General features: G+C 38.9%; 3 protein-coding genes across 3 annotated transcripts; 2 read left to right on the forward strand and 1 right to left on the reverse strand.

The window, feature by feature from the left end:
- Positions 1–3,256: 3,256 nt before the first annotated feature.
- On the reverse strand, positions 3,257–8,245 carry LOC140809104 (uncharacterized). Its single transcript, XM_073166587.1, has 2 exons — positions 8,167–8,245; positions 3,257–4,794 (listed from the first exon to the last, which is right to left on the reverse strand). The coding sequence occupies exons 1-2, from the start codon at positions 8,243–8,245 to the stop codon at positions 3,257–3,259; spliced, it is 1,617 nt and encodes a 538-aa protein (XP_073022688.1).
- Positions 8,116–11,765, forward strand: LOC140809230 (methylthioribose kinase 1-like). The gene is made up of 6 exons (XM_073166775.1): positions 8,116–8,429; positions 8,815–9,124; positions 9,579–9,753; positions 9,850–10,051; positions 11,023–11,237; positions 11,452–11,765. The coding sequence occupies exons 1-6, from the start codon at positions 8,244–8,246 to the stop codon at positions 11,582–11,584; spliced, it is 1,221 nt and encodes a 406-aa protein (XP_073022876.1). The 5' UTR covers positions 8,116–8,243; the 3' UTR covers positions 11,585–11,765.
- A 5,610-nt stretch (positions 11,766–17,375) lies between these two features.
- LOC140809228 (polyadenylate-binding protein 2-like) lies at positions 17,376–21,853 on the forward strand. Its single transcript, XM_073166774.1, has 9 exons — positions 17,376–17,992; positions 18,448–18,566; positions 18,690–19,346; positions 19,448–19,525; positions 19,598–19,687; positions 19,967–20,104; positions 20,449–20,622; positions 20,691–20,894; positions 21,399–21,853. The coding sequence occupies exons 1-9, from the start codon at positions 17,755–17,757 to the stop codon at positions 21,627–21,629; spliced, it is 1,929 nt and encodes a 642-aa protein (XP_073022875.1). The 5' UTR covers positions 17,376–17,754; the 3' UTR covers positions 21,630–21,853.
- The last annotated feature ends 188 nt before the right edge of the window (positions 21,854–22,041 follow it).

Raw genomic sequence — 22,041 nt, forward strand, 5'->3', positions numbered from 1 at the left:
AATTTAAATCTTTTATCACATGCAAATTTCGAAATTTGCATATATATACACTGGTTAATTTCGAATTCTAGGGATTTTTTTATCCCTTGCTTGATCTTTTATCCCGATATCTCAATATCATCTTAAATCTTAGACATTTATCTGCGAAATTTCAAATAATAGACACAATATTATTTTTATTCACTCAATCTTGGTAAAATCTTACAAATCTCACATCCTAAACCGAGATAAATCCTGGTATCCAAAATATACTATCGTGATAAAACTTAAATGATAAAACTTAAAATTCTTGGATTTTACATCCCTCCCTCCTTATGGGATGTTTTGTCCTCGAAACTTGGGTTGGCTTGGTCTATGAAAAGGTACGGATATTGGTTTCTCATCCTTTCTTCTAGCTCCCACGTGGCTTCTCTTTCCGTGTGGTTAGACCATTGCACCTTGACGTAGGGGATGATACGTCGCCTTAGTACTTGGTCCTTGGTGTCCACAATTCTAATGGGAACTTCTTCGTACTTCAGCTCTTCTCCCAAGTTACTTTCGATCATGAGCGGTTCTGCTTCCAACATGTGGCTTGGGTGCGAGACGTATTTCCGTAGTTGGGACACGTGAAAAACGTTGTGAATTCTAGACATGTTTGGTGGCAGTGCTAATCTGTAAGCTAGTATGCCCACCTTTTCCAAAATCTCAAAGGGTCCCACATAACGAGGGTTTAGCTTCCCGGCTTTACTGAATCGGACCACTCCTTTCATAGGCGAGACTTTTACGTAGGCCTTCTCGCCGATATTGAATTCTACTGGCCTTCTTTTCAGATCTGCCCAACTCTTTTGTCGATCTTGCGCTGCCTTGAGTTTCTCTCGGACTACTGTAACCTTGTCTATTGTTATCTATACGAGTTCGGGTCCTACTATTGCTTTTTCTCCCACTTCATCCCAATATAAGGGTGATCGGCATTTCCTCCCATACAGAGCTTCTATGGATCCATCCCTATACTGTTGTGATAGCTGTTATTATAAGCAAACTCGATCAATGGTAGGTTATTGCTCCAATTGCTACTGAATTCTAGAGCGCAGGCTTGCAGCATATCTTCCAGGGTTTGAATTGTTCTCTCGGTTTGGCCATCGGTTTGAGGGTGATAGGCCGTACTAAGAGTCACTTTAGTTCCCATGGCCCCCTGAAAGCTCTTCCAAAATCGTGAGACGAACCTTGGGTCTCTGTCAGACAGGATGCTCACTGGTACTCCATGAAGTCGTACAATATTATCCATATATAGTGTGGCCCACTTGTCCAGATTATAGTTCATACGAACGGGTAGGAAGTGTGCAGATTTTTTAAGTCTATCTACAATTACCCATATTCCGTCTTGACCTTGTCTCGACTTTGGCAACCCCACCACAAAGTCCATGGAGATATGTTCCCACTTTCACTCAGGTATCTCCAACGGTTGCAATAATCCTCCGGGTCGCTGGTGCTCTGCTTTGACCTGTTGACACACTTGGCATCTAGAGACAAATTCTGCCACGTCTCTTTTCATTCCATTTCACCAAAAATTGCCTTTAAGATCTCTGTACATCTTCGTACTCCCTGGATGGACTAAAAACTTGGATTTGTGTGCTTCTGACAGTATTTCTTGGCGACGGTTATCGCATCCTGGTACACACAGTTGCCCTTTCATCCACAGGACTCCTTTGTCATCAATTTGTAGATCTTGAGACTTCCCGCTTTCGACTTGTCCTCTAAGTTTCTTCAGCTCAGGGTCTCGATCATGGTTCAACTTGACGGTCTCTTGCAGACATGGTCTCGCGGAGAGTGAGGCCAGAGTAATCTTGCTCTCATTTTTCCGACTCAGAGCATCGGCCACCTTGTTCGCTTTACCCGGATGGTAACTGATAGTCAGGTCGTAATCCTTCAGGAGTTCGATCCACCGTCTTTGCCTCATGTTAAGTTCCTTTTGGGTGAACAGGTATTTGAGGCTCTGGTGATCTGTGAAAATTTCGCACTTGGCGCCATAGAGATAGTGCCTCCAAATTTTTAAGGCAAATACAACTGCTGCTAGCTCCAGATCATGCGTAGGGTAGTTCTGCTCGTGCGGTTTCAACTGCCTTAATGCGTAGGCTATTACCCTTCCCTCTTGCATGAGTACGCATCCCAAACCTTCTTTAGATGTGTCGCTGTAGATGGTGAATTTCTTATATTCAGTGGGTAAGATTAGTACTGGCGTGAATGCGAGCTTTTCTTTTAATGTCTGAAAACTTTTCTCGCAACCTTCGTCCCAGATGAACTTGGAATTCTTCTGAGTGAGTGTAGTCAGTGGTATGGCGATTGAGGAAAAACCTTCGACAAACTTTCTGTAATAACCTGCCAGTCCAAGAAAGCTCCGTATGTCGGTGGCGTTCTTAGGGTTTGGCCACTCTGTAATTGCCTCGACTTTCTTGGGATCCACTGATACTCCCGCTTCAGAGATCACATGTCCTAAAAAGGATACACTCTTTAGCCAGAACTCACATTTCTTAAACTAAGCATAGAGCCCCTTCTCTCTCAAAGTCTGAAGTGCAATGCGCAGATGCTCTTCGTGATCTCTCAGGTTGGAAGAATAGACGAGGATGTCGTCAATAAATACCACTATGAACTGATCCAGGAATGGCTTGAAAACTCTGTTCATTAGGTCCATGAAAGCTGCAGGCGCATTGGTCAACCCAAAAGGCATCACTGTGAACTCATAATGCCCATATCTTTTCCGAAAGGCTGTTTTGGGGATATCTTCCGCCCTGACCTTCAGTTGGTGGTATCCTGTCCTCAGATCCAGTTTAGAAAATACTGCGGCTCCCTTAAGTTGATCAAATAGGTCGTCAATCCTTGGGAGGGGGTACTTGTTCTTGATGGTGATCTTGTTCAGTTCTCTATAATCGATGCACAATCTCATACTCCTATCTCTCTCCTTTACAAAGAGTACTGGAGCTCCCCATGGGGACACACTGGGTCGGACTTGCTTTTTGTCTAACAATTCTTGGAGTTGTTCCTTTAACTCCTTGAGTTCAGCTGGCACCATCCTGTAAGGTGCTTTCGAAATTGGTGCTGCACCCGGAACCAGATTAATTTCGAACTCGACTTCGCGGTCCGGGACTGTCCCTGGGAGTTCTTCTGGAAAAACATCCGGGAACTCACATACTACTGGAATGTCTTCTATTTTCAGTTCGACTTCTCCTTGCACTTCGCTAACCATTGCTAGGTAGATATCTTCTCCGGATTTCATGGCCTTCTATGCTTGGGACGCGGAAAGGAGTGATTTCCGTTCCTTGGATTTACCATGAAACACGATCTCTTTCTGATTCGGGGTTCGGAGTTTAACTCTTTTCCCTTTACAGTCCACTGTTGCATTGTTTCTGGCTAACCAATTCATTCCCAGAATGATGTCAAAATCAGTCATGACTATTTGTATTAGATATGCGCTGAAAGTCTGATTACCGATACTGATTAAACAGTCCCTATGAATCTCGTGAGTTTCGATGGCCTTATTTGTAGGTGTGGCTATCCGAAAAGGTTCGGCTAATAATTCAGGCTTAAGTCCTAGTTTCTTAGCAAGTCTCTTAGATACAAATGAATGCGTAGCACCACAATCAAATAACGCATAAGCGGGCACTTCTTGAATTAGGAGGGTACCTGAAACAACTTCGTTGGCATCGTCGGCCTCTTCTTGAGTCATAGCAAAGATCCTGGCATTAGGTTTGCCTTCTTTTGGCTTGTTGGGGTTAGCTCCTGTATTTGGCTCAGTTCTCTTATTGGCCCCGACGGCTTGGTTGGCGGCAGTAGGGCATTCGGCAATTCGGTGTCCCGATTTCCCACATCCGAAGCATACACCACTGTTTCTTCGGCATTCTCCCAGGTGTCGTAAGTGACAAGTTGGGCAAGGCTTAATATCCTGGTAGCTTGAGGTAGGCGGAGGCCCTTTAGATGGTCCACTGGACTGGTTAGGCTTCTTGAAAGCCTGATTGTTGCGTGAGGACTGATTCTTCATGGGCTTTTTGTTCTTAAATTCCTTCTCCCTGCGCTGGATGTCAGTTTCAGCTCGGATAGCTGCGCCCATAAGATCTGAAAAATTCGCGGGTTGGTAGACTGCTAGTGCTGATTGGATCCTGCTGTTCAATCCCTTTTTAAAACGGTGCAATTTCAAAACTTCGTCCGCCATGATTGCCGGAGCATAAGATCCAAGGGCATTGAACTGCGAAGTGTATTCCACGACTGACATATCCGGAGTTTGAGTGAGGTTTTCAAATTCACTCAGTTTCTGTAGTCTGGCCTCGGCTGGATAATACTGTTTCAGAAAAGCTTCTCGAAATCGCTGCCAAGTGATTGGTCCTGTGGCGGTCATGGCTGGCGAGACTGCTTCGCACCATTTAGCTGTTCTGTCTTCCAGGAAAGGCACGATCACATCAACTTTGAGTGCCTCTGGAACTTCCAATAGCCTCAACTGAGTCTCGACGCTCTTTAGCCAACTCTGGCCAACTTCGGGATCGGCGTCCCCTCTGAATGTCGGACACATGTTCTTGCGGAGTGATTCATAATGGAACTTGATTCCATTTGGTGGTGGAGGTGGAGGTGGTGGTGGCTGATTGACGTTCTGATTTCCCAACCCTTGCAGTGTTGTTGCCACAATGGTGGCTATGGCCATAAGATCAGCTTGGCTTAAGTTGACTGCCGGCGGGGGTCCATTCCCTTGCTCGTTTTCCTGTCCGCCTTCACGGTTGATATTAGCATAACGCGGGTGCGGTTCTGTCTTGGGGGTCTGTCGGCCGTTTCCTACATATTGCAAGTTCTAAGAATTTTTCGTACGAGTAAAGTTCATACAATAGATTGTGCTGAAATAAAATGAAAATCAATTAACCAAATAAAACAAAATTTTTTTTTTTGATTTCTAAAAGAAAGAACATGACCAATCTAAAGGAAACAAAAGTCATACTGAATAAAATAGTAACAACGGAAATAAACCACTAAAAATGGTCCACTAAAACGCTCAGAATATCATAAATATGAAAGAATAAAATATCAGGATAGAGTAAGGTACTGAAAATTAAAAGTTTTCAAAAATTTCCAAAATGGAAAGTTTTGAAACGGACATATGGATTCGAAGAGTATGTCGAGAGGATTTCAGAACAGTTGACGGAACCGAATTCGGAGTTTCCTACGAAAAAATCGAAGGACGTATGCTGACGGGTTGACTCGCTGACTCGGCCGGGTTGACTCGCCGGGTTGACTCGCCGAAGTATAGTCGAAGCAAAGGCGTAAGTCGGCGAAGGGGTAAGGATTACGGAACCGGTTGTGGCACGGCCAGAATCGGTCAGAAAACTGCCTAATTTGGCCGGAACTCGCTCAAACTCGGTTGACTCACTTGAAATTGGGCGTTTTTGATTGGTTCATCCGAACGCAAAATTGATAATTGGGAAATGTTACCCATGTGTAGTATCGTGTTCTGGTAAAAGGAATTGAAAATCGGAGTAGTATTGGTAGGGTAATTGGACGAAATAATATTCGGCGTTAGGGTTTCATACACCCCATCGTAGATCTGAAATTCCGGTGGCACCCGAACGCGAAACCTTAAATTGTTTAAGGGATTTTGTTCCTCTCGTCGAGGCGGTTCTGGAACTAATCTCCGATCGAAGAAAGAATACCGGAAGCGGCCGGAATCGGAGGAAACGCGGCGGCGCGTGCTAAGACCCTGTTTGGCCGAAAATTTTACGATTTTTTTTTTCGAAAATCGATTTTTCCCACTCGGATTATGAACCTGGCGGCTCTGATACCACTTAAATGTCATGCCCCGAAACTCGGGATTTGACACCGACGTCGTTTAACAATCACACAATTGAAAACAACGAGCCTCATAGCACCAATTTATTGATCATAATTTCTCAAAACCAATGTCTTTACAACTGAAATAACTAATGCGGAAGCGTCTTACATGAAATTAAAAACAACGAAATTCGAAATAATGCTAACATGTCTAACACTAAATCTCGAAGAATCATCATCCCCATAATTGTTCTGATTCCTCCTCTTCGATTTTCTCCTCGGATTTCTCTGGGACAGGTTGTAAGGGGGTGAGTATTTTGGGAAATACTCAGAAAGTGGGGGATATTGAAAACAACATAAACATTTTTACAACATTTTCGAAAAACAACATATATCTACAGCATGCTTTTCATAATCGTAACATCATAATCATATCATAATAACACTGCGATTATTCACCTTTCATGGTTTACTGATATTAGTCCCTAAGTTTTAATCCTCTAAGGGGGCGAGGCCATAAAATAGTTCTATCCCACTGTTAAGGGCCATATGTTGGAATTCCACCCATTTTCAGGGAATTTTCACAGTGCCAACGTAAAAAACGTAACAAGATTTAAAAACGTAGACGGTGTTCAACCGAATTTTTAAAATCAAAAAAACGAAACCTTCAAATGCATAAAACCGAAATTTAAAACAGCTCACTTACCTTAAATTCTTGAAAAGAAAACGTGAAAAAGGCTAGTGTTCTTTGAAATTCCTACTTCACTGGTTGTACGGCTCGCTGTGCTCGAAAATTCCTAAGGAGACTAGGGCACAAATTTCTAAAATTGGTGTGCAATTTTAGGTGTGGTTTTCGAAATACAGGGCCCTCCTATTTATAGGGGTTGGCTGCTATCGTGATCAAGAGTTATAGTTTCATTTGAACTCTGAATCAAATCTTCATAAAAAATCATGATCTATCCGTGATACTATTCGAAATTTAAATCTTTTATCTCATGCAAATTTAGAAATTTGCATATATATACACTGGTTAATTTCGAATTCTAGGGATTTTTTTCTCCATTGCTTGATCTTTTATCCCGATATCTCAATATCGTCTTAAATCTTAGACATTTATCTGCGAAATTTCAAATAATAGACACGATAATATTTTTATTCACTCAATCTTGATAAAATCTTACAAATCTCACATCCTAAACCGAGATAAATCCTGGTATCCAAAATATACTATCGTGATAAAACTTAAATGATAAAACTTAAAATTCTTGGATTTTACAAAAAGTATATGCAGGTTTGAACAAGATTATAAAACACATTATACCATAAAATATTAGATAAAAACTTGTGTGAGACGGTCTGATGGGTTATATTTTGTGAGACAGATCTGTTAGTTGGGTCATCCGTAAAAAAATGTTACTTTTTATGCTAAGAGTATTACTTTTTTATTGTGAATATCGGTAGGGTTGACTCGTCTCACAGATAAAGATTCGTGAGACCGTCTCACAAGAAACATATTCAAAACATTAAAGTTTGATTAAGATTATTTTATAAGACATTGTAAAATGGAATAACGAAATATGTATATGAACATTTCTCGAGTTTGTTATAATTTATTTGTGAACATAATAAAATATTAAAAAAATATATAACTCTCGATATTAAAAGTATTAGTAGTTCGCTCCAAATATATCACATTCCAAAAACACTTGGCAGAGTCTACTTCTTTCTCAAACTCTCGTTCGATCCTATATTTGTTTTCTGAGTCATCTTCCAATTAAACTCATTTTCATCTTGACTTATTTGAGAAAAAGACCGATTTCCCGTTCGTTCTTTTTTTCTAATATGTATGAATTTATTTTGTTATTTTTATTTTTTGAAATTCAGGGATGAGAATATTTATGATATCTATTGTATATTTAAAATTTTTATCTATACCGCTTACAATAATATAAAAATATAAAATATTATTAAATATTATTAAATATATATTATTTTCACGCAAAGGTCTATAAAATTCAAACATTCTAGAAATGGGGAAATCCGGATGACAATTTATTAAACCCAATGTTTAATTGATTTATTATTGTTGATCGTGTTTTAACTTTTGAGTAGGTCTTTTGTGAGATGATTTCGTGAATTTTTATCTGTTAGACGGATCAATCTTTCCGATGTTCATAATAAAAATAATATTATTTGTATAAAAAATAATATTTTTTTTATGAAAAATCTAAATAAAAAAATCTCGTGTAATTAACTTTTTTGCTCTAAAGTCTAAATAATGACCAGATTCAATGTATTAGCCGTGTAAAGGAAGCATCTCATTCCTTCACCATTAATCGAGTCAAATTATCAATTATTTATTTGCAAATTCCTCGTTTTACATGCCTCCACTCAAAATGCTCTGTATATGCCCTTCCTCCACTCCACGGTGTCTTTGAGCTGTCGCCTCCGCTCTTAATGCCATGGCTTTCGACGGGTTTCGGCCGCTGGACGAGAAGATATTGGTGGAGTACTTGAAGGCCACCCCTTCTCTGGCGGCGAAGCTGGGTAACCAGTTCGATGCTTTGGAAATCAAAGAAGTGGGCGATGGAAATCTTAACTTCGTCTACATTGTTATTACCCCAGCGGGCTCTTTGGTCATCAAGCAGGTAGGATGATTGTTATGCTTTTGGGTTTTTAGTTTTTGTGGGATAAATTTCATGATCTTGAAGTGGGGTTCGCTTAGTTCTTCCTTTCGTCATATCAATTTAAGGTGCTCTGATAGTAAAATTAGAGATGAATTGAGGCAAAGGAAATGACGGTGATGCTTTTACTCGAAGAGAAATACCCCTTTTTTTGTGTTCAAGTTTTTTAGTTATCTTATACTAGATGCACTTCTTGAATTTGAGGTATTTTCCTTTTTGTCTAGTCGTAGAATTCTCTCTCTCTCTCTCTCTCAAATGGCTGAGATGCAAGTGCCTTAGAATCTGCGTCAGTGGCTTTTTTGAGAACTTCTATTTCCATCTTTCTTAAACTGGCCAAAAATCTCTACAGGCTCTTCCATATATTCGTTGCATAGGGGAGTCATGGCCTATGACAAAGGAGCGTGCCTATTTTGAAGCATCAACTTTGCAAGAACATGGCCGTTTGTGTTCTGAACATGTTCCTGAAGTTTACCATTTTGACCGTACAATGTGTCTGATTGGCATGCGATACCTAGAGCCACCACATATCATCTTAAGAAAAGGATTGATTGCTGGGATTGAGTATCCATTACTGGCAGAACACATGTCTGGATATATGGCCAAAACATTGTTCTATACTTCCTTACTTTATCTGACCACCACCAATCATAAAAGTGCAGGCAAGCCGTTGAACAACCTGAAATTCATTTTATCTTATGGTTATGTTTATACATGCATCTTAATTGTGTAATATGTATTTGGCATTACTCCATTTGATGACCATCTTGCACAATCCTGGTAGGACTATCATAAAAGTAATCACTACGAGAAACCAAAAAAAAAGTTGTGCTAATAACTACTAAGACCAACTTTACAAAATATACAAGGTTTCATGCTGCAAGAGTTTTGAACATGTGGTGTATGGCTTTGATTGTTGTACATTTAATTTTCTAAAATAACCCTACTTAAATTTGATTATGAGGAAAGTAGAACATGCAGACTATGTTGATTTGAATTCTTGTGGAGTATTCTTTGTTATTACATCAATAGATTCGAAGTTTGTCCTAGGAATTGAATTTTAAGCATTTTAAATGTTTCAACTGATGAAACAATTTTTTTACGCCTTATTGACAGTTGCAAAGTATTGTGGAAATGTGGAGTTATGTAGACTCACTGAACAGGTCGTTTTTTCTGATCCCTACAAAGTGTCTGAATATAACCGATGGACAACCCCTTACCTTGATGCTGATGCTGAAGTAGTTCGGGGGGATAACATTTTGAAACTTGAAATTGCTGAGCTAAAATCCAAGTAAAATGCATATTGAATACCATATCTTCATATTTTATGTAATTCTTCTACCTTTTGCCTTATGATGCGATACAAATTTTTTTGTTTGGCATCTAGATTCTGTGAAAGAACCCAAGCTCTTATACATGGTGATCTACATACTGGTTCTGTCATGGTTACTACGGAATCAACCCAAGTTATAGATCCCGAGTTTTCTTTCTATGCGCCTATGGGATTTGATGTGGGAGCTTTTATTGGAAACCTGATTTTAGCTTATTTTGCACAAGATGGACATTCAAACGAGGGGGCTGATCGAAAAGTATGTTATGTCACTATGGTCCTATTTACCAATATTTCGGTCTTATTTATATATACCATCTTAATTTTGTTTGTTCCATTATACCAGTTCTATATTATTTTTATGTATATACATTTTTTTCTTGTTCTCTAGGGTTTATTAGTCTATACATTTATTATCCTGTCCCTTTCTCTGTATCTTGAACACCCGAAAACACATTTTTCATCCTGGGTTTTAGTATTGTTCGACTCTTGTTTCGGGATGGATGATATTTTGAATAATGATATCAATCAAGCATTGCTGGTTACAGATGGCCCATGTTTACAGTAGTGATCCATGGTAGATGGGTATTATGTGGAATCATGATTACAACTTTAAGATGGCTTCAAGTCTTGTTAGTCACACTTTTGATCTAAATAAGTGCGAGGTTGCTTCTGTTGAAAAATGCAGGCACTTATTTTTTTTTAAAGTGAACGAAGTACGAAGGAATTTTTGTTTGCATTTTCAAAGCTAATCTCTTCATACGAAAGTAGACATTTTGATTTCTGAATCATTTAAAGCGGATTTATTTCTTGGTGAATGCATGACCGCACCCTTCAGAAAACCATGATTGTTGTCAGATTGTTTTGTGAGCATTACATATTCTCTACCATAATATAGCATGTTAACTTGATGTACATGTTTTACGGACATAAATATTATTATGGATTTTACTAAGGTGGGCTAGGGCCCTAAACCAATGCAGTTCAAGTGATGCAACCCCAAGCCCTTGGAAGGATCTAGATATGGGGAAATGGAATAAATCGTGAGGGGAGGGTAATTAGGAATCATTCTGTTAGTTTGTTGTTAGAGAAAATACTAGCATAGGCTAGGGGAGAGGAGTCTTCATTTTTTTTACAGAGTTCATCTCTGGGTTTATTTCAGCTTTATTTTAGTTTTGTTCATCAATTATTATATACAAATTGTGGTTGTAACAACATGATTCAACTCAGCTGTACAAAGTGTGGATTTTGAAGACAATCTCAGAGACTTGGAACCTCTTCAACATGAAGTTCACTGCTCTTTGGGATAAACACAAGAATGGTCCTGGTGAAGCATATCTCCCAGAAATTTATAATAATCAAGACCTCCAGCTTCTGATAAAGAAAAAATATATGGACGATCTTTTCCATGACACTCTAGGATTCGGTGCTGCCAAAATGATTCGGTTAGATAAAATCTTTCATTTTTTATGAGCTGTGGTTTTCTCGATCCGTCAGAAAAGCACAAGAACCTCTATGTTCAATGGGACATGCCTTATAGAACTATCTTCATATATCTGAGCAGTCTAATGAGACTGTAAAGATGTTTATCCCCCATTTCCTATGTATGCCTATTTTTCACAGGCAAATTGACCTGAGAAACTTCTGGTTGATATACAGGAGAATTGTTGGCGTAGCTCACGTTGAAGATTTTGAATCGATCAAAGAGGCAAGCAAACGAGCAGATTGTGAACGCAAAGCTCTAAATTTCGCCAAGACTCTGCTCAAGGACAGGAGACAATTCCAAAAATAGAGGAAGTTGTTTCAGCTATTCAGCTACACAACACCCGCTAAGATCTTATGTCCAACAATTGATGAGTTTTGGTATGTTTGTTGTTTTTGAGTGTTGAAGCTTGCAAAGAGGATATCAATATCACATATTCTTACTACATATATTTAGATGTGAATTTTAATGGCTCAATTTGTGTTCTTTACTTGTAGTGTTGGGTAGTATTCGACTTGATTCCATTAGCTCACTTCCCTTAACAGTGCATCTTTTATCCAGATAATGTGGTTATAACTTATACACATTTGGAGTTGAGATTCAAACTTGTTACTCTATCGTTATCCTCCAAGTTCATACGTTTACCCGTCAGCAACCTCAACAAAGGCAATACTTGGGGCTCTGTTTTTCCTTTCAATCCTTTTTTTTGGATTACTTTTCCCTACGATTTCAATCCTCCTCGTCTATCCCAAAATCGTCGTTCCCCAAAAATCGTATTCTTTAAACTTTTTCTAATTCCTTCCCGTAAATTATCACTTGAAACGTTTCCTCAAAGTTCATTCCATGTATCAATCCCTCTTAATTTCACCTTACATTTTTCTACTTTTCTATATTTTCCAAGTTAAGATAGCTATGGATAAGAACCAAAGAATACTATTTTTTTTGACTAATATTTATTTATTATCTCACTTGGAATCAATTCACCTTTTTTAAAAAAAAAAACAATAAACCATGCATAATTGCAACAATTTAACAAATTATGGGGTGTTAGTACGAGGAAATTATATTTTTGGTTATTTATATCTTTATGTTCTCAAATTTTTATTTCAATCTACTACATTTTTTTATAATGTCTATCTATTTTTCCCATAAAACAAATGTGTTATTGATGTGATGTGACAACAATTTGTTCAAAAATATTTCATGGAATTGCAATTACACCATACTAAATTTCAATTTGACATTATAGCAAACAAAAACCATAAACAGATAAATAGTGTTTGTCACGAAAATTTGCGGGCGTGCCAGGCACGTGTTCGTGCCAAATGTGAATTAATCTGACTTCGTTTACCAAGCGTTGTGAATCTCGATTCGGTCGTAAGTTCTAACTCCTTCGAAATGGCTCCAAACTAAACGCATAAAATAAAAATCAAATACTTGGCTGCTGGAAATTGAAATAAACAAACGTAGAATTGATGGAATTCTGCAGAAACTTTGCTGTGTATTTTTGTGTTGATTTGTCGGGGGGCCCTTTCTGATTCCTCCATCTGCCTTTGTCACACTCCACGAGAAGTTTCAACCACACTCCACGATTACTCCACGTCTTCCATATTGGGTAATGGAGGTAACCGGCCGCAACTTTCTTTCACTGGGTCAACTGCAACTCTGATAGGCTTTATCTCTTGGGCTTCTCTTTTGGGCTTCTCTAAAAAAATTAATTTTAGGCACAACAATTGCCCCCCTAGTCAATTTGGGCCAATGGCCAATTTGGTCCAATTTGGCTATTTTTAATAATTCAAATATATGTGGCCTATTTACAAGTTGGCCAATTTACATAATACGATATATATGAGGAGGAAGAGGAGGAAGATGATAAAAAGAAAGCAAACAGTGTATTCACAATACCATGCTTCCCAAACTTCTTCCTTGTTCTTCTTCCCCCAAACCCTCCAATTCTTCGCTGCTTTCACAACCTATTCTCCTTCACTTTTAGATAACTACTCAACCACTCACGGAGATCTCATTTCCAATATCACCACCGATTACATCGCCTTTGTAATGTCATCCAAGTTTCTGAAAATTTCCATCATCAATCTCTTTTACATCAAGTCCCACCTTCTCAAGGTAGGTATATTTCAGCATTTTTCTCAATCCTCCATTACAAAAACATTGTAGAATATGTGACATTTCATGCTGCACTCAAGATGTTTGTGAATATGCCTGAATAAGTTTTTGATGAGCAACCCCTTGCAACACCCACTGCAAGATATCTTAAATAATCTGCTTTCAATGTTTTCAACTTTTCAGGATTCAAGCCGCACTTGTTCGGAGACGTTGATTCAAGTGGGAGATTTCAAAGCATAAAGAGAGAGGTTGGACAGTATGCACTCTGAGAGAAAGATTATTCTAACAACTTTCCAATAGAAGAATGTGAACTTTGACTCCAAGGAAAAGCTAGTAAAGAAATTGGAGGCCGAACTTGCTCAGCATAAAACCGACATGATGGCCCTTCTGCATGACAATGAAGCCTTGAAAGTTTTCTCCGATAAGCTCAAGGCCAATATCCAGCACTTGGGTGATGATCTAGTGCAACAAAGCATGCTTACCAGCAGTGGGAAGACCCCTTGAAAGCAGCATAACATACTCGTGCAGAGTGTCTGTCCAAGTGGGAGGAATTGCGCCATCTTGACCTTTCTTGAATGCTCACGCACCACCATTAACATTTCATTTTAGTATTTTGTTTGATGTTCGGACCAGACCACCATGTGGTAGATCTTTTGATTGGTTGTATTTCTTTGCCATGATTTGGCGTAATGTTGAATTTTGGATGTTGGATAATACCTGGAAATCGAACTTTGTTGATGGAGTTATGTTATATCTGTTGCTTGGGTTTGTCCACTGGTGTTTGCACATATTTGTATTTCTGGGATGTCACGTTTACAAGGGAAACTCTGCCCGGATTTCTGTAAAATAATTAAAAACAACGGCTAAATAGCCTGTTTTCTTCAATATTATCACAATATACAATCACCATTGCTCACTATCACCCATATTTTCCAAACAACATCAAAGTATCGGAATACGTAATAAACGTGCTCTACACGTCATCAATTCGACTATCAAGACAACACATAATTCCTCTCAAAAACCATATCAGCTGCAAAGGATTCCATGAGCAATGATTTTATTTATTCACAATGCTCCATCCATATTTACAAACAAATTCAGCAAGGAATGGCTTAAAAGCCTATTCCTCGCATATTTACAGAAACTTTCTACGAGTCAATATCTCAAAATTAGCCAAAGTGGCTATCCAGCCTACTTTGTACAATACTTCTCATCTATTCCATCTTTATAAAACCTCTGTCTCCAGCTGTCGATCTTTCATCTGAGCCGGAGCTAAGATTAAATCCTCCATTTGTAACTCTTTCTCCTTGCTACCTCCATATTCCTCCTCAAATATTTTCTTTTCTTTGAATGATTCCTCCACCTTAGATCTGCGCTCAACAGCTTTTTCCCTCAACAAACGGCGTTTTTGGGTTCGAGAAAGCGGTTTTGGGAACTTTGGATGCTCCACCCATTTCCATACACCATTGGGGATTGCTCTGGGAGGAATAACAAAACGAGATTTTCTTTCATATCTATTATCGGTGTCTAGAGGTGGTGGCCTCTGTATTAGCTTCTGGAATGACTGTCGGTCACTCATTCCCTCGCCATTCATTGACCCATGAAATGAAACTTTGCCGAGGTGCTGGTTCTCCGGCCTTTTGGCCATGGATCCCCTACTGTACCTCATATTCCTCCCACTATAATATATATCATCTCCACTGTGACAGCGGCATTTTCCATGAAAAGTTTCTGTCTTGTTCTCCTTTACCTCAAACATCATTTTCCGAGGCAGTGTGGCATACCAAATAAAAACAGTACTATTCAATGAATTGGGAAACAAACGTAACTTGTAGTTGGAAAAATTATCCAAATTTGCTAGTTCCCCACACTGTATTGTAAACCACGCCACATGTTCCACGTTAGATTGACGGTTTTCCCCCGAGTATAAAGTAAAGTCTGAAATGTGATATCCTCGTGGGTAAGGATTTTCACGATCAACAACATCGGGGTATGGTTTATGAAACTCTGGTCGGTTGAATGGCCTCACTCCCGGGCCATACAACTCTTGAATAACATCATGTACAGCCTCGGAGTCCAAGACTGGAGTTTTTCGCAATGGGTGCGGGGAATAATTTGCCCCCCGAGTGTTATTCCCCGAACCTGGAACTGAACACCCATGCATTTCCCCATCACCATACATCTCTGGATGCTTGCTAGGAGAAGTGACAGCGGACATATTCCCTGCTACTTGTTTACCGTTACTGTAATTTTGGTATTTCAACCCCAACTCCTCGTCCTTTTTGTGTGGAGGAGTATATCTTCCTTCCTTGGTAGATTCAAGAATCGGTGCTTCCCCCAAGCGGCGACTTTCACCTGCTTGAGAAACCCCTGATCCTTGGCCTTGATCTTTTAGCAATTTAACGTCAGTTTCTTGAAGTTCAACATTTTCTGGTGTAACAGCCTCTCCTTTTGCAGACTTCCTCCATTCCTTCACTTCCGCCACAAATTCCATCATAACAGTAGCGAAAGTTTGGGTTATTTCTCTGAGATCACTGCGGATGTTTTTCTCCATGGCCAACATAAAGTTCAGTGAAGGTCCATCACTACCAGAAATAGCAATTCCTTCCTTCATAGTCTCCTCCTCGAACTGGTGAACAAGTCTTTCAACAGTTCTTCTATCTGCATCAGTTTCTTCTTCCTGTGAGCGATGAACTTTCCCCTGTGATGGAGGAATTCCCTCATTCTTCTCAGTACGCTTTGGAGGCATTTGGTCCCACTGGGCGTGCCAACTTGTTTGTCACGAAAATTTGCGGGCGTGCCAGGCACGTGTTCGTGCCAAATGTGAATTAATCTGACTTCGTTTACCAAGCGTTGTGAATCTCGATTCGGTCGTAAGTTCTAACTCCTTCGAAATGGCTCCAAACTAAACGCATAAAATAAAAATTCAAATACTTGGCTGCTGGAAATTGAAATAAACAAACGTAGAATTGATGGAATTCTGCAGAAACTTTGCTGTGTATTTTTGTGTTGATTTGTCGGGGGGCCCTTTCTGATTCCTCCATCTGCCTTTGTCACACTCCACGAGAAGTTTCAACCACACTCCGCGATTACTCCACGTCTTCCATATTGGGTAATGGAGGTAACCGGCCGCAACTTTCTTTCACTGGGTCAACTGCAACTCTGATAGGCTTTATCTCTTGGGCTTCTCTTTTGGGCTTCTCTAAAAAAATTAATTTTAGGCACAACAAATAGATATGACGGAAAATAATAATTCTTCCTAAAAACAAAAGTTTTATACGGACTAGGAAATAAATTAATGATCTAAATGTTAAACATTAAAATTTTGTAAAAAAAAAGTTATATTAATTAATTATTATTTATACATACTTGTTTTTTAGGCAATTGTATTTTCAAGACAAACAATATTATTATTATATTATTAAGTTTGAGATATTTAGAGTAACTAATTTTTGATGTCATGGTCTGTTTTAATATATATATATATATATATATATATATATATATATATATATATATATATATATATAATACTAAAATTCTAATGCAAGTCACTGTAGCTTAATTGATAAAGTCTTTAAATATTAAGTTGCAGTTCAATTCTTACTTGAATTTTTTTCTCATTCTTTTTTCTATTCATTTTTTAAGTCATGTATTATACAACAATTTAGTTTATCACTAATTTTTATATTTTTATTTTAAGTTTTATTTAAATATAAAGTAAATAAATTAAGTTTTATTTAAATATAAAGTAAATAAATTATAAAAATATTAATATTAATGGGCAACAATTCATCGTCATCTTACTTCAAAGTTGAAATATAGAGGTAAGAAAAGAATCAAGCAAGACGATTATACAAGCAAACGTGGGACCCACTTGTCATCGAAGGTTGACAACGTAGCTCATATCATCGACGGTCAAAATTCACACACGTCATCCCAAACTCTTTACTCCTATAAATCACTCACTCGCGGTAACCCTAAAACTTAGCAGTTGCGCAGTTTCAAACTGCCCTTCGTTTTACCCCTCCTCCTCTCTCCGCTTCTCTCAGGAGTCGCCGCCCGTCGGTCCGGCGGCGATATCTACCCCCTCCGTCGGATATCCGACCTATGCATCCTTCCCTCTCCTCCCTTTACTGAAAATCCAAAAAAAATTGAAAAATCTTGCGAAAAATCCAAAATTCTTACCCCATTGTCTGTCTACCTTTGGTCAAGTGTTTTCAATCCTGTTTTGAATTTTTTTCTCTGATTTTGGTAATAAGAAAGAGGAGAGGGAAGTCATTTGGAAAAAAAATTAAAAAAATTAGAAATTCTCCGAAAAGTAAAAAAATTAGTTCTCCTAGGGTTTTGAGATGGCGGCGCCTGTTCAGATGCAGCCTCAGGTCCAGGTGGTGAATGCGGTACCCTCTGGTGGTGCGCCGTTCGTGACGTCGCTTTACGTTGGTGATCTCGACGCGAACGTGACGGATTCGCAATTGTACGATTTGTTTATCCAGATGGGAGATGTGGTTTCTGTTAGGGTTTGTAGGGATTTGACTAGCCGACGTTCACTTGGATATGGCTATGTCAACTACGGCAACCCTCAAGAAGGTTTGAATATTTCGCACCGTTGTTATAATTCGAATTTTGATTTAATATGGACAGTCAATCTTGTGTCTTTGTGATTAATTGTGATATTGTTTCTGGACAGTAAAAGTACTTCAAAGTTTAAATTTTTTTTCGTCTACGCTGCTAATTATTTGGATTCAGGATCTTCTCTTATATGCTATATATTGTGCTGTGTTGTGAATAATGATACTTGTGATTTTCCCATTGAACTTGTATACTCCACATTATTTTTTAGTTGTCAGATATTAATGTACTTCCATTCTTTAGATTTGATGGCAATTAAACATTTGATTTTTCTTTGGAGTTGCCTGTCAAAGGTTACCACATATTGTCAAGCTTAATTGTAATAATGTTTTCATGTCAATTTATTCAGTAAGAATCGGTGGATCCCTTTCTTATATTCTTTTTCTGTCAACAAATTCCTTTTATGATGACAGCTGAGAGAGCAATGGAGGAGCTGAACTTCACTCCTCTCAATGGAAAGCCGGTTAGGGTAATGTATTCTCATCGAGACCCTAGCATGCGTAGAAGTGGTGCTGGAAATATCTTTATTAAGGTTTGTTTTCCTATACATCCGTCAAAATATTCCTTTGCATGCCTGCGTTGCACATCATGGTGTTACAGGCTGTGAGGTCCATACGATTACTAGCACATTTTAAGATGCAATTGGTTTGAACAGAATTTGGACAAGGACATCGATCATAAAGGTCTTCATGATACATTTTCTGCATTTGGGAACATTCTCTCTTGCAAAGTGGTTACAAATTCTTCTGGTCAGTCGATGGGCTATGGATTTGTGCAATATGCTGGTGAGGAATCCGGTCAGAAGGCTATTGAGAAACTCAATGGCATGCTACTGAATGGAAAACAAGTCTATGTGGGACCATTCCTGCGCAAGCAAGAAAGAGAGATGTCGGTAAACAAAACAATATTTAATAATGTGTTTGTGAAGAATTTATCTGAATCAACAACTGAAGAAGATCTTAAGAAGACATTTGGTGAATTTGGATCTATAACTAGTGCGGCAGTGATGAGAAATGAAGATGGAACATCAAGATGCTTTGGATTTGTTAACTTTGACAATGCAGAGGATGCTTCTAGAGCTGTTGATTCTCTTAATGGCCTGAAGTTTGATAATAAAGAATGGTATGTTGGAAGAGCTCAGAAGAAATCTGAGAGGGAAATTGAATTGAAACATCGTTTTGAGCAGACTGTAAAGGAAACGGTCGACAAATCCCAAGGACTAAACCTGTATATCAAAAATCTTGATGATAGCATCAGTGATGAGAAGCTCAAAGAATTGTTCTCTTCATTTGGATCGATAACTTCATACAAGGTTGGTGGATAATTCATGAATTTGGTTGGAAAATGTGTTTTGTTGATATTTAATCCTCTGGTATTCTCCGGCTTACTGAATTTGCTCTAATTCTTATTCAGGTGATGCGAGATCCCAAAGGAATAAGCAGAGGGTCAGGATTTGTTGCATTCTCCTCACCTGATGAGGCCTCTAGAGCTGTGAGTTTACTTGTGTGCATTCTCATAGTTTGTTACTTTCTCACTTAATTATCTAATTTCAATTTTTTTTAGCTTTCTGAAATGAATGGTAAGATGATTGCTAGCAAACCTCTTTATGTTGCCCTTGCTCAAAGGAAGGAGGATAGAAGAGCACGTTTGCAGGTATTTGTTGGTTGTTTTTCGAACTTATGACGTATTGTCTAGGAACATTGAAACTGAAAATCTGAAGGCTCAGTTATAGACTTGTTGGCCTGATAGATGATTGTTGTTCTGTAATGCTGCTATTTTTATTCACCATTTTTGCAAAGCATTTTTAGTTCTTCCCTGAGCAGTTTGTGTTTGTTTCTCATTTCTATATTGTTCAGCTTTATACTTGTCACTTTTGTATTACCTTGTGAATGATTGGATGAAAATATTGGTTTTCCCAACCATTTTATTCAGGCTCAATTTGCTCAAATGAGGCCGATTTCGGTCATGCCTACTGCCACTCCTCGCATGCCTATGTACTCCCCTGGTGGCCCTGGCTTAGGGCAGCAAATATTTTATGGACAACCTCCGCCTGCCATGCTCCCACCCCAGGTAATTTATATTTTCACATGATACTTGCTTCGAGTACTTACATTTTCGCATGATTCTTGGTTTATGAAGTCTGATATTTAGTGGATATTACGTATCGGAAAAGAAGTATTGGATAACACAGCGTGTCTGAAACTAATATTGCAAATACTTGAGGTTCTTTGAGATAGGAGGGGGGTGATAATATTACTGGTGAGTAGAAAATTTGTTTTGTCGCTGAAAACCATCTTGCAACTGAATTTGAATGGTAGATTTTTTCATGAAATATTCCAACTGGTATCAGCTCCGGATTAGACCATGTGTTTGAAATCTTTGTAATGAATGTCATGCCATGTCTTTCTTGTCAGCCTGGATTTGGGTATCAACAGCAGCTTGTTCCTGGTATGAGGCCTGGTGGGCCTCTCATGCCAAATATGTTTGTGTCTATGGTCCAACAAGGGCCTCAAGGTCCACGTCCTGGTGGTAGGCGTTCCAATGGTGTTCCTATGCAACAAGGCCCAGTTCCTGTTATGCAGCAGCCGGTTTGTGCCCTTTGACTCGTGCCTTTTCCCCTTGATTTCTTAACTTCTCATTTGTTTCTTCTCTGCAGATGCTTCCTAGGGGGCGCGGCTATCGCTACCCCCCTGTGCGTAGCATTCCTGATGTCTCTTTGCAAGGGATGGCTGGAAGCATGATTCCTGTCCCTTATGAAATGGGTGGCATGCCGTTGCGTGAAGCTGGAATCTCTCAGCCCATTCCAATTGGCGCGTTGGCATCTGCTCTTGCAAATGCTTCACCCACAGAACAGCGGACGGTGAGTATGGCCACTTGTCTCGTCATTTACATGTTATCATCGTACAATTTTTACCCTCTAATTGTGAAATATTAGTTAGTTTATGCAAGGATTATAGAATGTCCTTTAATTCAAGTGCAACCATATGACATTTCAAGTCATTTCTTGTTAGTCTTTTTCCATTGAAGGAGTTGGTGCGCCAAAAGGTTTTCTTTTTCCCCTTCAGCTGTTCTGTCTATATGGCCTCCAAGAATATAGTAATCCTTGAGTTGAATTGTCCAAGTCACCATTTATTCTTGTCAAATTTGAGTCTAGTTAATTTTGGCATGGCTTATTTCTTATTGCTTGGAATTCAAGCGAATCTTCAAGACTGCATATTCGATTATATTTGATTTCTTGGTTAAGATTGTGCACGCAACTATAGTCATTTAGTCGATAAACCCTTCACAAGCAGCTTGGCTTTGCCTTTATTTATCTCATGATGTCCTTTGATACGGATGAGTTGGGTTTTTTTGGTGTACATAGATGCTTGGTGAAAATTTGTATCCACTTGTGGAACAATTGGAACCAGAGATGGCAGCCAAGGTGACAGGCATGCTATTGGAGATGGATCAGACTGAGGTTTTGCACTTGTTGGAGTCACCAGAGGCTCTTAAGGCTAAGGTTGCGGAGGCTATGGATGTCCTGCGAAATGTGTCTCAGCAGCAGGCTGGCAACCCTGCCGACCAATTGGCTTCTCTGGCTTTGAATGATTGACTTGGTTTGAGGAAACATTGTCGTGGTAATGTGTCAGTTAAGTGAAACTGGTTTAGTTTATACTTTTGATGCGTGAGAGTTGAGACTTCAAAATTTGGCATTTTCTATGCCACCTTGGATCCATTTTTTTGTTGGCAAGTTGAATACTTGAATGCGTGGATGTGGAACCTTTATTGTCTGTGTTTTCATTTTTCCGTTATTTAACCTACCGATTTTGGACTTGATTGATTGATGGGTTTAATTTATTTTTGTTCATGGCTTGTCCTTGTTGGTTAAGTCCGATTGATTTAATCGGTAACATTTAGTGTCGATTTGCCTTCTGAAAGTATAAAATGCGTTACGATTCATATTTAGTTTTAAAAAGTAAATATTTTGTAATATCTAGATATGGTATTAAGATTTTTTTGGCTTT

Source organism: Primulina eburnea, chromosome 13, assembly GCF_022965805.1.
Source record: "Primulina eburnea isolate SZY01 chromosome 13, ASM2296580v1, whole genome shotgun sequence".
Lineage (NCBI taxonomy): Eukaryota > Viridiplantae > Streptophyta > Magnoliopsida > Lamiales > Gesneriaceae > Primulina > Primulina eburnea.